At 31.8% G+C, this 16,810-nt stretch overlaps 1 protein-coding gene across 1 annotated transcript in view; it reads right to left on the reverse strand.

The window, feature by feature from the left end:
* The window catches only part of LOC143230165 (zeta-sarcoglycan-like), a 392,495-nt gene extending 386,813 nt beyond the window's left edge, over nucleotides 1-5,682 (reverse strand). Inside the window, exon 1 of the mRNA XM_076463243.1 lies at nucleotides 5,201-5,682. Coding sequence (XP_076319358.1) covers nucleotides 5,201-5,244 — 44 coding nt within the window. The 5' untranslated portion in view covers nucleotides 5,245-5,682. The remainder of the gene's footprint in view (nucleotides 1-5,200) is intronic.
* Between the last annotated feature and the right edge of the window lie 11,128 nt (nucleotides 5,683-16,810).

Genomic DNA, 16,810 nt, shown 5'->3' on the forward strand with positions numbered 1-16,810 from the left:
TTAACCTGTATGTTTCTCCTAGCCAATATTGTTTAACCTGTATGTTTCACCTAGTCAATACTGTTTAACCTGTACGTATCTCCTAGCCAATATTGTGTAACCTGTACGTCTCTCCTAGTCAATATTGTTTAACCTCTTCGTCTCTCCTAGTCAATATTGTTTAACCTGTACGTCTCTCCTAGTCAATATTGTTTAACCTGTACGTCTCTCCAAGTCAATATTGTTTAACCTGTATGTTTCTCCTAGTCAGTATTGTTTAACCTGTACGTCTCTCCAAGTCAATATTGTTTAACCTGTATGTTTCTCCTAGTCAGTATTGTTTAACCTGTACGTCTGTCCTAGTCAATATTGTTTAACCTGTGAATTTCTTCCATAAGCGTATAAAACATGAGGGTTAAATAAGTTAAGGATATAGAACTCTTGGTGTAAACTACACGAGAACACACGGGCTAGCTAACGTTAGAATATACAACTCTGCCAGAGCTAAAAATATTCGTAACTCTCGAGATGTACTAAAACTTCCGTTTGGCAAACTTGTTAAGAATACAAAATAAAAAAAGTAGAAGAAATTTTGAAGAGAAATTCTTGAGCGCTGACAACGTATTTTAATGGCTCGTGCACGTCAAGGACTACCATGTGTATGTTGGGAATGAAATATATAATAGCAGTTGTAATCAAATTGAGTATGCTCTGATTACGAGTTATGAACTTTATTCGACTTGTTTAATAAGCTAACTTATGTAAAATATGACGACTCAAATTAATAAATCTACCATTAGAAACCACAGATATGAACTGTGACATTCCTGATAGACTATTTACGATTGCATTAATCATTCCGAAATACCAAAGAAATGCATCAACGACCTCACAAGACATTTCAAGAACTGCTGGAACTTTCACATTTTAACTAATAGATTATTTTCATTCGAAATTAGATTTTCTGTAACGGTGAAAGTACAAACGAATGTTAAATATCAACCACGTTATATACACTGCCTGCGAAGCCTTTTTCTCAATACCTGAACTCACAATTGAGACACTAGTGAGACAACAGTGATTGCAACACTTTGTATAATATGTAAATTATTACTGATTCGTTCTGTTGATTAATGAAAAACTACAGATATAATTACGTGACTTTAGTGTGGTATACCTAATGACAAACTACAGGTATAATTATGTTATTATAATAATATAGTCTAAGTTGTCTCTTTGTTTACAACAATAACTTATTTCCTAGCAACCAGATGGATTCTTTAGTTTCTATATGTCTACAACTACGTCTTACCTATCAGGCCGAGGGATTCTGGAAAGATTCAAAATTGAATTTTGACTTTTGTCTAATGTATGATGGTACGTGTTAAAATACATTAATGTCTTGTTTATAAGAAATATCGTTTTCAAACAATCAATATCTATCGTGCATCTGTTATTAAAAGCTTACTGATTTGTTATTATGAGTGAAATACCCCAGGTAAAGAAAACTAAAATAAGTTATTGACAACTTCCCCAGCTCGACGATTTCGGTTTTAAAAAACATCCATGACATTCTTAATAACGACATCCATGACAATCTTAGTGAAAACATCCATGACATTCTTAATAACGACATCCATGACATTCTTAGTGAAAAGATCCATGACAATCTTAGTGAAAACATCCATGACATTCTTAATAACGACATCCATGACATTCTTAGTGAAAACATCCATGACAATCTTAGTAACGACATCCATGACAATCTTAGTGAAAACATCCATGACATTCTTAATAACGACATCCATGACATTCTTAATAACGACATCCATGACAATCTTAGTGAAAACATCCATGACAATCTTAGTAACGACATCCATGACATTCTTAATAACGACATTCATGACATTCTTAGTGAAAACATGCATGACATTCTTAATAACGACATCCATGACAATCTTAGTGAAAACACCCATGACATTCTTAATAACGACATCCATGACATTCTTAGTGTAAACACCCATGACATTCTTAATGGAAACATTCATGACATTCTTAGTGTAAACATCCATGACATTCTTAGTGTTAACACCCATGACATTCTTAATGGAAACATCCATGACATTCTTAGTGTAAACACCCATGACATTCTTAGTGTAAACATCCATGACATTCTTAATGGAAATATCCATGACATTCTTAGTGTTAACACCCATGACATTCTTAATGGAAACATCCATGACATTCTTAGTGTAAACACCCATGACATTCTTAGTGTAAACATCCATGACATTCTTGGTGAAATGACTCGCTACTTTTCAAGAATATGTTCTTACTTTCTTAATGTTTCCCAGGTGTTACTTCACGTGTTACTTGGTAAAAGGACTGACTATGCATATTAAATATTATATTTATTTATAATAACGACCATCAATTCTTGTACAGAGCTGCACGTGCAAACTATCAGTCAGGAAGTAATATCGCTACTCTTTGATAGATTGTTTAGACCAGTGGTTCCCAACCAGGGGTGCGAGATAACATTTCAGTTTGTTTTTTTTTATATATTAAGGGTACTGTCCTACATATTCAAAAATTACGTTCGATTTTTATTTATTTTTCTAATTATAGACGTAGCTTTTTACCTTGTTACGATAAACTATCGTTTCTACCGTCACCTTTACATTTATTCTTAAAGAAATAATTACTGTGAGGGGTGCGAGAACATAGTAAAATTTTTAGGGGTGCGAGGCAAAAAAAGGTTGAGAACCGCTGGTTTAGGCGAAAGGCGAAAGACTTTCGAAACTTGTCCTCTACACTTGTGTCTCCACAACGGGCAGTTGTCGGCCATTCTACAAAGTTTCATAACATATGTAACTGTCTGCTGGTAACATAATGTTAAACAATGGTCTATCTGTACCATGAATGTAGCTCTCTGTCTGCTGGTAACATAATGTTAAACAATGGTCTATCTGTACCATGAATGTAGCTCTCTGTCTGCTGGTAACACAATGTTAAACAATGGTCTATCTGTACCATGAATGTAGCTCTCTGTCTGCTGGTAACATAATGTTAAACAATGGTCTATCTGTACCATGAATGTAGCTCTCTGTCTGCTGGTAACATAATGTTAAACAATGGTCTATCTGTACCATGAATGTAGCTCTCTGTCTGCTGGTAACATAATGTTAAACAATGGTCTATCTGTACCATGAATGTAGCTCTCTGTCTGCTGGTAACACAATGTTAAACAATGGTCTATCTGTACCATGAATGTAGCTCTCTGTCTGCTGGTAACACAATGTCAAACAATGGTCTATCTGTACCATGAATGTAGCTCTCTGTCTGCTGGTAACATAATGTTAAACAATGGTCTATCTGTACCATGAATGTAGCTCTCTGTCTGCTGGTAACATAATGTTAAACAATGGTCTATCTGTACCATGAATGTAGCTCTCTGTCTGCTGGTAACATAATGTTAAACAATGGTCTATCTGTACCATGAATGTAGCTCTCTGTCTGCTGGTAACACAATGTTAAACAATGGTCTATCTGTACCATGAATGTAGCTCTCTGTCTGCTGGTAACACAATGTCAAACAATGGTCTATCTGTACCATGAATGTAGCTCTCTGTCTGCTGGTAACATAATGTTAAACAATGGTCTATCTGTACCATGAATGTAGCTCTCTGTCTGCTGGTAACACAATGTTAAACAATGGTCTATCTGTACCATGAATGTAGCTCTTTGTCTGCTGGTAACATAATGTTAAACAATGGTCTATCTGTACCATGAATGTAGCTCTCTGTCTGCTGGTAACATAATGTTAAACAATGGTCTATCTGTACCATGAATGTAGCTCTCTGTCTGCTGGTAACATAATGTTAAACAATGGTCTATCTGTACCATGAATGTAGCTCTCTGTCTGCTGGTAACATAATGTTAAACAATGGTCTATCTGTACCATGAATGTAGCTCTCTGTCTGCTGGTAACATAATGTTAAACAATGGTCTATCTGTACCATGAATGTAGCTCTCTGTCTGCTGGTAACACAATGTTAAACAATGGTCTATCTGTACCATGAATGTAGCTCTCTGTCTGCTGGTAACATAATGTTAAACAATGGTCTATCTGTACCATGAATGTAGCTCTCTGTCTGCTGGTAACACAATGTTAAACAATGGTCTATCTGTACCATGAATGTAGCTCTCCGTCTGCTGGTAACACAATGTTAAACAATGGTCTATCTGTACCATGAATGTAGCTCTCTGTCTGCTGGTAACATAATGTTAAACAATGGTCTATCTGTACCATGAATGTAGCTCTCTGTCTGCTGGTAACATAATGTTAAACAATGGTCTATCTGTACCATGAATGTAGCTCTCTGTCTGCTGGTAACATAATGTTAAACAATGGTCTATCTGTACCATGAATGTAGCTCTCTATCTGCTGGTAACACGATGTTGAACAATGGTATATCTTATCTGTACCGTGTATGTAACTCTCTATCTGCTGGTAACACGATGTTGAACAATGGTCTATCTGTATGTCTGTCTCCTGGTAACACAATCTTAAAGAATGGTATTCTGTGCTGTGCCCACTGCGGGTATCAAAACACACAAATGTGGTTGATGTCGAGCCATCGGTGGTCGAATTTACGTGTGTGAAATACATATGAACTTCGATCAAATTTTTATATCTTTTAAAATGTCTAAAATCAGGTTATTTATCCAAACAACGTTAATCATACCACACGTTAAAATAGATCCAAATAAACACTTGTTTGTAAAACTAAAACCCAGAGCACATGTACAATAACAAATCAGGCCACAGCTATACACAAATACGACAGTACATCAGCAAAACAGGCCACAGCTATACATAAATACAACGGTACATCAACTATAAAACAGGCCACCACAGCTATACACAAATACGACGGTACGTCTACGATTACGGAAGTTATAATAATCTAATATTCAATAACACTCGAAATTTCTGGATTTTGCTAACCCTTTTTTACACATTGTAAATTTGGTTTTATTGTTTTTAACAGTTGTTTTTCTTACTTTCTGCAAACGAAACAAAGCAAATAAGTTGACATCGTTTTTATTTACTCTAAATTAATTAATTAAGAAAAAAAATGTTAAATCAGAAAATTAAAACCTCGAGCATATGCCTAAATATCAACACTTCAGAAAAGCTGTTCTTATATTTCCTTACCTTCTCAGTAGTTCCGTGGCGGCTCTATCTTTCGAAGCATCCATTATGAGAAATATCCGATTCAAAATAACAAAAGGTAAGTTTTCAACTAGGCTAGTCTTTCAATAGGATTAAACTTTTAGAAGTAGTTTCTTGAAGCCCGTCTATGGTCGATAAAAGAGAGAAAACAAAAACTAAAATAGTCTTTTACATTGTCTATTCTAACCACGAGATTAGGGGAAATCCGTCAGGCGCTTTACTTGCTATAAAATCGGGTGATTTTATCTGTTTTAACACCTATTGTTGAACGGCAGTGTATCTGACAACTTTCACCGAATGTCGTAGTCGTAAATTCCTGTCAAGAGTTTTCCTTTATGTCGAATAAATGACCAAAGATAATGAAGACCGCGCCTCTTAGCCTGACGTCTGAATGTGAGATCTAGACGTAACACGGGTAACGTTCAGGACCTGCCGATACACAACGTGCCCGCCACTTAAGTGTCGGTGCAGATAAACACGCGGGCTTACTCCAACTGTCACACAGCTTGTGGGTAATAGAGGGCGCCACTTACAAAGGTCCTTCAATCGTATAAACAACTCCTGTGATGTAAACACTAAATTGAAAGACAACTTTGTATTGACTATACATTAAACCGAAGGTCATTTAGTAAATCCATAGTTTAAGATTATTTAATGTTAACGTTCTTTAAACAGGAGATTTCAAAGGGTTGTTTTTAACTGTAAGTAATTCTTACAAGTTTCTAACAACCGGGACTACTTAGCAGCTTCTAATATGTTCGACGTACATCTCTACTGTGTAATATTGTTGGTTTCAGAACCATTTGGAGTCAATTTATTTTTGTCATTCACTCACAAGCATCTACTGCTCGTCGACAACTGGTGGCCACTCTGAGAACTAAACAAATTAAAGCGGATCGCCGTCAGGAACGAAGCTAAGAACTTTGTAAATACAGGAAAGCAGAATTTTCTACTTATCTCTCCCATATTTCGGTCCTTCAATAAACTTTACAGATACTTTCAAAATTATGTATATTGCTATAAATTAAAAACAATCATAAGCAGCGCCACAGTTAAATCACACGAGACTAATTTTACCTAAACGACAGTTATTAAAATATTAATATTAATTTATTTCTGCGTGAGATTTTAGCTAAATAATTAAAAAGTTAATGACACAGTAACAGTAGAGAGAGAACGAAACGTTAAAGACTTCTATATCGAACTGTTTCTAGACAGTTAAATTATTAGAAAAATGTACCGATCATATTTAAGAAAATATAATTATTTTCTGATTTTTATTGTCTACAATTCTTTCCGCGGTCATTATAGCGAAGAAACCGGAAACCAAATCTATATACCTGTGTGATTGTTTTAATGCAAAGTTAAATAATGTACTGTCTGCGCTCTTTCCAACAAGGAGAATCGAACCACTGAATTTAGTATTGTAATTCCGTAAGTGTATCGATAAAACCCTAAAGAAGAAGATAAACTACTGTTAATATTGGGACTAATATTCACAAGTAAAAATATTCATTAGAAAAAGTCCTAAACGTTGAAAATTTTTAAATCTATCTAGTCTTAACAACAAACAATAGTAACATTCTGAAATCAATTTTCTCTAAAAAAAATCGTACTAACATACTTAAATCTCAACAAAAGACTCTAGTAGCATTCTCAAATCTATCTAGACTCAACAACAAACCTCAGTAACATTCTTAAAACTATTTACTCTAAAAAACCGTACTAACATACTTAAATCTCAACAAAAAACTCTAGTAACATTCTCAAATATATCTAATGTCAAAAACAGACCTTAGTAACATACTTAAATCTATCTACTCTGAAAAGAAACCGTACCTAACATAATAAAATCTCAACAACAGACTCTACTAACATTCTCAAATCTATTTAGTCTCAACAATAGACCTTTGAAATATTTTTTAAAATCTATCTAGTCTCAACAACAGACTTCATTAACAATCTCAAATCTATTTAGTGTCAACAACAGACCTTAGTGACATTTTTTAAATCTATCTAGTGTCAATAAAAGACCCTACTAACATTTTAAATTCTATCTAGCCTCAACCACAGACCTTAGTAACATTCTAAAATCGATTTAGTTACAACGATAAATCTTATTAATGTTTTAAAATCTATCTAGTCCCCACAAGAAACCTTACTTACCTTCTCTTTAAATCCATTTAGTCTCAACAACAGACTTCAGGAACAATGTGAAATCTATCTAGTTTCTCCAAAATCCATAGTCATATTTTCAAATCTATCTTGTCTCAACAACAGACACAAGTAACATTTTCAAATCTATCTTGTGTCAACAACAGACACAAGTAATATTTTCAAATCTATCTTGTCTCAACAACAGATTAGTAACATTTTTTTAAAATCTATTCAGTCTCAACAACAGACACCAGTAACACTTCCAGATCGGTATAGTCTCAATAACAGAAACTAGTAACATTTTTCAATTTTCTACTCTCAACAACAGACGTTATTAACATTTTTATTTCTAGCTACTCTAAAAAAACCGTAATAACATACTTAAATTTCAACAACAGACTCTAGTAACATTCTCAAATCTATTCAGTCTCAACCACAGACCTTAGTAACATACTGAAATCGATCTAGTCTCAACAATAGACCTTAGTAATATTCTAAAATCTATCTAGTCTCAACAACAGACCTTAGTAACTTTTTTTTCAATCAGTCTAGTTTCAACAACAGATTTCATCAACAATGTGAAATCTATCTAGTCTCAACAATAGACCTTAGTAGTATTTTAAAATCTATCTAGTCTTCACAACACACCTATTAACCTTTTGTTTAAATCTATCTAGTCTCAACAACAGACTTCATTAACAATCTGAAATCTATCTAGTCTCAAATCTATCTATTTTCAACAATAGACCTTTGAAATATTTTAAAATATATCTAGACTCCACAACAGACCTTACTAACTTTTTTAAAAATCTATCTAGACTCCACAATAGACCTTTCTAACTTTTTTAAAAATCTATCTAGACTCCACAACAGACCTTACTAACTTTTTTAAAAATCTATGTAGCCTCCACAACAGATCTTACTAACTTTTTAAAAATCTATCTAGACTCCACAACAGACCTTACTAACTTTTTTTAAAAATCTATCTAGACTCCACAACAGACCTTACTAACTTTTTTAAAAATCTATGTAGACTCCACAACAGATCTTACTAACTTTTTAAAAATCTATCTAGACTCCACAACAGACCTTACTAACTTTTTAAAAATCTATCTAGACTCCACAACATACCTTACTAACTTTTTAAAAATCTATCTAGACTGCACAACAGATCTTACTAACCATTTTTTAAATCTATCTAGTCTCAACAACAGACTTCATTAACAATCTGAAATCTATGTAGTCTCAACAACAGAGACTAGTAACATTTCGAAATCTACCTAATGTAAACAACAGGCAATTTTTAAAACCATCTTGCCTCAACAACAGACCCTAGTAACGTTTTTCAATCCATCTATTCTCAACAACAGACGTTATTAATATTTCTAATTCTATCTACTCTAAAAAACCGTACTAACATACTTAAATCTCAACAACAGACTCTACTAATACTCTGAAATCGAACTAGTTTCACAAATAGACTTTAGTAATATTTTAAAATCTATCTAGTATCCACAACACACCTTACTAACCTTTTTTTTTTAAACCTATCTAGTCTCAACAACAGACTTCATTAACAATCTCAAATCTATTTAGTGTCAACAACAGTCGTAACCACGCTCTGCTACTTCCCTTTTGGCCTGGCATGGCCGAACGCGTAAGGCGTGCGACTCGTAATCCGACGGTCGCGGGTTCGTGCCCTCGTCGCGCTTAACATGCTCGCCCTCCCAGCCGTGGGGAGGTAAATGTGACGGTCAATCCCACTATTCGTTGGTAAAAGAGTAGCCCAAGAGTTGGCGGTGGGTGGTGATGACTAGCTGCCTTCCCTCTAGTCTTACACTGCTAAATTAGGGACGGCTAGCACAGATAGCCCTCGAGTAGCTTTGTGCGAAATTCCAAAACAAACAAAAACAAAAGTCAACAACAGACCTTAGTAACATTTTTATATCCATCTAGTGTCAACAAAACACCCTACTAACATTTTAAATTGTATCTAATTTCAACAAGAAACCTTAGTAACATTTTTAAGTATATTTACTCTACAAAACACTGAACTAACATACTTAAATCTCAACAACAGACTATATTAATATTCTCAAATCTATCTAGTCTCAACTACAGACCTTAGTAACATTCTAAAAGCGATCTAGTCTCAACGATAAACCTTATTAATATTTTAAAATATATCTAGTCCACACAAGAAACCTTACTTACCTTTTTTTAAATCTATCTAGTCTCTCCAAAATCCATAGTCATATTTTGAAATCCATCTAGTGTCAACAACAGACACAAGTAACATTTTGAAATTATCTTATATCATCAACAGACACTAGTAACATTTTTTAAATCCATCTTGCCTCAACAACAGCCCCTAGTAACATTTTTCCATCTATCTTCTCTCAACAACAGAGGTTATTAATATTTTTACTTCTCGCTATTCTAAAACAACCGTACTAACACACTTATCTCTCAGCACCAGACTGTAGTAACATTCTCAAATCTATTTAGTTACAACCACAGATCTAAGTAACATTCTAAAATCGATCTAGTCTCAACAATAGACCTTAGTAATATTTTAAAATCTATCTAGTCTCAACAACACACCTTACTCACCTTTTTTTTAAACCTATCTAGTCTCACCAACAGACTTCATTAACATTCTGAAACCTATCTAGTGTCAACAACAGACCCTAGTAACATACTTGAATCTGTCTACTCTGAAAAGAAACCGTACTAATATAATTAAATCTTAACAACAGACTCTACCAGCATTCTCAAATCTATTTAGTCTCAACAATAGACCTTTGAAATATATTTAAATCTATCTAGTATCAACAACATACACTAGTAATATTTCAAAATATATCTGGTGTTAAGAATAGACCTTAGTAAAACATTTTAAATTTATATAGCGTCAACAACAAAAAATTGGAAGATTTTGAAATTATCTAATATCAGCAACAGACACTAGCAACATTTTTTTATATCTATCTAGTGTCAACAACAGGCCCTACTAACATTTTAAAATCTATCTAATCTCAACAACAGACACTAGTAGCATTTCGAAATATATCTAGTCTCAACAACAAAACTTAGTAAGACTTTTAAGTCTATCTAGTCTCAACAACAGACTTCATTAACGATCTCAAATCTATATAGTGTCAAGAAAAGACCCTACAAACATTTTAAATTCTATCTAGTCTAAACAACAAACCTTATTAACATTCTTAAATATATCTACTCTGAAAAAAGCCGTAATAACATACTTAAATCTCAACAACAGACTCTAGTTACATTATCAAATATATTTAGTTTACCTCAGCTCACAAGTCGCACGTCTTAACATACTTGGCCATGCCGGACCCGACCTTAGTAACATACTGAAATCGATCTAGTCTCAACAATAGACCTTAGTAGTATTTTAAAATCTATCTAGTCTTCACAACACATCTACTAACCTTTTTTTTTCAACGTATCTAGTGTCAACAACAGATTTCATTAACAATCTAAAATATATCTATTGTTAACAAGACTTCGTTAAGAATCTCAAATATATCTAGTGTCAACAACAGACCTTAGTAACATTTTTTAAAATCTATCTAGTGTCAAGAAAATACTCTACTAACATTTTATATTCTATCTAGTGTCAAGAAATGATTCTACTAACATTTTATATTCTATCTAGTGTCAAGAAATGATTCTACTAACATTTTATATTCTATCTGGTGCCAAGAAATGATTCTACTAACATTTTATATTCTACCCAGTGTCAAGAAAAGACTCTACTAACATTTTATATTCTATCTAGTGTCAAGAAAAGACTCTACTAACATTTTATATTCTATATAGTGTCAAGAAAAGACTCTACTAACATTTTAAATCATTTCTATTTTAAAAATCCGCACTAACACACTTAAATCTCAATAATAAACTGTACTAACATTCTCAAATTTTTTAGTCTCGACCACAGACCTTAGTAACACTCTGAAATCGATCTAATCTCAACGACAGACCTTAGTAATATTTTAAAATCTCTCTAGTCCTTACAAGAGGCCTTACTTACCTTTTTGTTAATCTATTTAGTCTCATCAACAGACTTCATTAAAAATCTGAAATCTGTCTAGAGTGAACAACAAACCATAGTCTCATTTTCAAATCTATCTTGTCTCAACAACAGACGCTAGTAACCTTTTGAAATCTCTCTAATGTCAACAACAGACCATAGTGACATTTTGAAATCTCTCTAGTGTCAACAACAGACCATAGTAACATTTTGAAATCTCTCTAGTGTCAACAACAGACCATAGTAACATTTTGAAATCTCTCTAGTGTCAACAACAGACCATAGTAACATTTTGAAATATCTCTAGTGTCAACAACAGACACTTGTAACATTTTGAAATCTCTCTAGTATCAACAACAGACCATAGTAACATTTTGAAATCTCTCTAGTGTCAACAACAGACACTTGTAACATTTTGAAATCTCTCTAGTGTCAACAACAGACCATAGTAACATTTTGAAATCTCTCTAGTGTCAACAACAGACACTTGTAACATTTTGAAATCTCTCTAGTGTCAATAACAGACCACAGTAACATTTTTAAATCTATCTTGTCTCAACAACAGACACTAGTGACATTTTAAATCTATTTACTCTCAACAACAGACATGAGTAACATTTTTAAATCTAGTTACCGTAAAAAACCCTTACTAACATACTTAAATCTCAACAAGAGACACTTGTAACATTTTTTTTTAAATCTGTCTACTCTCAACAACAGACCTTAGTAATATTCTTAAATCTATCTACTCTAAAAAATCGTTCTAACATACTTAAATCTTAACCACAGTTGTTCCTATTAAGTAGAGCTATCTATTAGTTGTTTATATTAAGTAGAGCTATCTAGTAGTTATTAATATTAAGTAGAGATAGCTATTAGTTGTTTATATTAAGTAGAGCTAACTATTAATTGTTAATATTAGGTAGATCTAACTATTAGTTTTTAATATTAAGTAGAGCTAACTACTTGTTGTTAATATTAAGTAAAGTTAACTAGTAGTTGTTAAAATTAAGCAAAGCTGAACTAGTTGTTTTTAATATTATCTCGGCCCAGCTTGGTCATGTGGGTAAATTAACAGCACAATTGTTGGCGGTGGGTGGTGCTGACCAGCTTCTTGTCTCTCTAGTTTATCATTGCTACATTAGGGACGACTATCACAGATATGTCTCGTGTTGGTTTGCACGAAATTAGAATCAATAAACAATATTATGTAGAGCACACTGAAGAACTACTTATGTTATTATATTACATATTATATTATTATAATATTATATCATTATTATATTATATACTATACTATTATTATATTATATTATTACTTATGTTATTTGTGTTAGAATGAATAGTTATAAATATGGTTATTAAAATTCATAACACTTCTAAAGTCAGTAAAATTTTATTAACCATTCCATCTTGGACTAAGAATTAATTGTCACTTAGGTTAAAGGTTGTAAATTTCGGTCCACGTTCAATGAACATTCTATTTTAGATTTTGAATAATGTTCAGTAATAGTATATTTTTACAGTTAAAATAATGTGAAATTCACAGTTTCTTTTGAGATTTAAGATTATAATAAATCATAGAAATATTTTAGACTCAGTATAATAATTAATCATGAGTATATTCTATCGTTTGTTTGTTTTTGAGTTTCGTGCAAAGCTACTCGAGGGCTATCTGCGCTAGCCGTCTCTAATTTAGCAGTGTAAGACTAGAAAGAAGGCAGCTAATCATCACCACCCACCGCCAACTCTTGGGCTACTCTTTTACCAACAGATAGTGCGATTAACAGTCGCATTATAACGCATCCCACGGCTGAAAAGCAGAGCATGTTTGGTGCGACTGAATTGCGAACCCGCGACCCTCAGATTACTAGTCGCACGCCTTAACCCACCTGGCCATGCCCTGGGCCGTATCCTATTGTAACACATTATTTAGGTTCTCCTGTATATCCTACTTTCGATTGGACGGGTGCTGTCAGCTGATATTGTCGTTTTTGATTTCTTAACACTAAAACTTTAGTGTTCCCTGGCGCACATTCCGGAAACAAAATTCCAATATCTGTTTGAGTAATGCGGATTAGTTTTAGTATGTATTTTTTATTTTTTTTAACAGCCATAGGCTCGTTCTCGGTCTTATCTCTGAGGAAGATTACACGAAGAAAAAAGAAAAAAAAGATAGAAAGATGGAATAAAGCTCATAAGAGATTTTATTTCCAAAAGTACGTTTAGCTCGAGGTCTTAGATAGGCTTGTCTCACAACGACAGCCATAGTCCATTAGTAAACTCCTCTTTTCATTCCATCCAAAGAGGTCCATCTTCTATTCAACCCTGTTTAAGATGTGTCCTAAGGGTGAAAAACCATTAAAAGAAATACAATTTCCTTTAGGCAAATACAGATAAATTCTTACACATTTCGCTGTGAACGGCGATGGTCTCATACACTAAGTGACGTTGGTAACTAATATATCAAATGAATAGTATGAATATTGCACTAGACGTCAGTGTCAAAAGCTCTCCTATACAGGAGATAATACACAAGCTAGTTAGATGGAAGTGACAAGCTAACCGTTATTAACAAGATAATGTTCTGACAGTTCAACAAAAACATGACTGTTCTTTAAGAGAAACATCCCTCACTGTCGTAAGAACATTAAAAATTCATTCACTCAAATTTAATTAATGTATGGCTTTTATTAATGTTTAGTAAATATTACGAATGTTTGCAATATATCATTTAATTAATGTATCGTTTTATTAACGTTTAATAAATATTATTATGAATATTTGTGATATATCATTTAATTAATGTATGGATTTTATTAATGTTTATTAAGTATTATTATGAATGTTTGTTATATATCATTTAATTAATGTATGGTTTTTATTAATGTTTAGTAAATATTATTATAAATGTTTGTGATACATCATTTAATTAATGTATGTTTTTTATTAATGTTTATTAAGTATTATTATGAATGTTTGTTATATATCATTTAACTAATGTATGGTTTGTATTAATGTTTATTAAATATTATTATAAATGTTTATGATATATCATTTAATTAATGTATGGTTTTTATTAATGTTTATTAAGTATTATTATGAACTTTTGTGACATATCATTTAATTAACGTATGGTTTTTATTAACATTTAATAAATATTATTATGAATATTTGTGATATATCATTTAATTAATGTATGGTTTTTATTAACATTTAATAAATATTATTATGAATATTTGTGATATATCATTTCATTAATGTATGGTTTTTATTAATGTTTATTAAGTATTATTATGAATGTTTGTTCATTTAATTAATGTATGTTTTTTATTAATGTTTATTAAGTATTATTATGAATGTTTGTTATATATCACTTAACTAATGTATGGTTTGTATTAATGTTTATTAAATACTATTATAAATGTTTATGATATATCATTTAATTAATGTATGGTTTTTATTAATGTTTATTAAGTATTATTATGAACTTTTGTGACATATCATTTAATTAACGTATGGGTTTTATTAACATTTAACATATATTATTATGAATATTTGTGATATATCATTTAATTAATGTACGGTTTTTATTTACATTTAATATATATTATTATGAATATTTGTGATATATCATTTAATTAATGTATGGTTTTTATAATGTTTATTAAATATTATTATGAATGTTTGTGATGCATAATCGTGGAAACAATGTCTCATTGACAAGGTCAAACACAGCACAAATCAAATACGTTAGAACAAAAACCCAGATTCACATAATTCGTATTCAGTCAAACATATTGTATATTTTTAATAGAATTATAAGATTGTTCACGAAATTATGAAACTAAAATATAAGGTCGACAATGGAAAAATGAATTTGGTAATTACCATAGGTTAATAAAAACAATGAGAAATATAAAGTTTAATTCGGCAAGCTATTTATCCCGTGTAACCATAACTATACGTAAATACAAAAAGCCACATTTCGACGAGTTACTGTCACTATTAATGCAAATCTACATTAACAATAAAAACTTCATTTTGATAAGTTTTATTCATCATAAAAGTATGTTCTGTATAGTTATTTATCATGTTTGTTTGTTTTTTGAATTTCACGCAAAACTACACGAGAACTATCTGCGCTAGCTGTCCCTAATTTAGTAGTATAAGACTAGAGGGAAGGCAGCTAGTCATCACCATTCATCGCCAACTCTTGGGCTACACTATTACCAACGAATAGTGGGATTAACGAACACATTGCAACATCCACACAGCTGAAATGGCGAGAATGTTTGGTGTGACAGGGATTCAAACCCGCGACTCTTGAATTACGAGTCGAGTGCCTTAACCACCTGGACATGTCGGGCCATTTATCATGTTTAACAAAAATGTACATTTTCAAGGAAAACTTAATTTTGAAAAGTTTTATTCATAATAAAAGGTAAGTTCTGAATAGTTATTTATCATGTTAAAAATGTATGTTCAATAACAATGAAAACTTGTTCATATGTTTTATTCATAAAAAGTTCTGTACAGTTATTTATAATTTTAACAAAAATTTACACTTTCAAGGAAAACTTAATTTTGATATGTTTTATTCATAATAAATAGTAAATTCTATATGTTTATTTATCATGTTGACAAAAATGTACAGTAACAATGAAAACTTGATAAAAAGTAAGTTCGGTATACTTATTTATCATGTTAAAAAACAACGTGGAATAACAATGAAAACTCAAATTTGGTAAGAATATTTTCCACGTATAACAATCCAAGTTTAAGTTATGTAAATTGTTTATAACTTATAACAATCATATGTTCTCATAATTTCATTTTATGTTATGGTATGTTGTTTATAACGTTCAACAGTTATGGATAGGAAAAATGTACAGTTCTTAAACTGTTTGTAATTTGTTTTAAAAGTATATTAACACTAGTAAGTGAAATTTTGATAGATTTTCCGTACTTATAATATTAAAAACAAATATTTCGTCAAAGCAAACACTTTTATTATGATCGGTATGCAAAAAAACTATTAATGATTATTATAAGTTTAGAAATTAATATTTCAAACATTACAATAAACAACAACTAAGGTAAGTTGATATTCTAAAAGAAATAATAACTAGTTAGCTTTCTTATGGTCTCATAAACAGTTAGAAGTTGGTATTACCTAATATTACAACAAGTCTTATATTAACTTTATAGATATAATACTTCCAATGAGAGTAGCCACGTTTTCACAAATTAGAAGCTGGTATTATCTAACCACAGACCAGAGTCTAAGCCGTCACACGGGCATTATATTAACTTTATATATATATCATACTTTCAATCAAAGTATCAAGGTTTTTAAAAGTAAGAAGCTG

This window comes from Tachypleus tridentatus, chromosome 10 (genome assembly GCF_004210375.1).
Source record: "Tachypleus tridentatus isolate NWPU-2018 chromosome 10, ASM421037v1, whole genome shotgun sequence".
NCBI classification, from domain to species: Eukaryota; Metazoa; Arthropoda; class Merostomata; order Xiphosura; family Limulidae; genus Tachypleus; species Tachypleus tridentatus.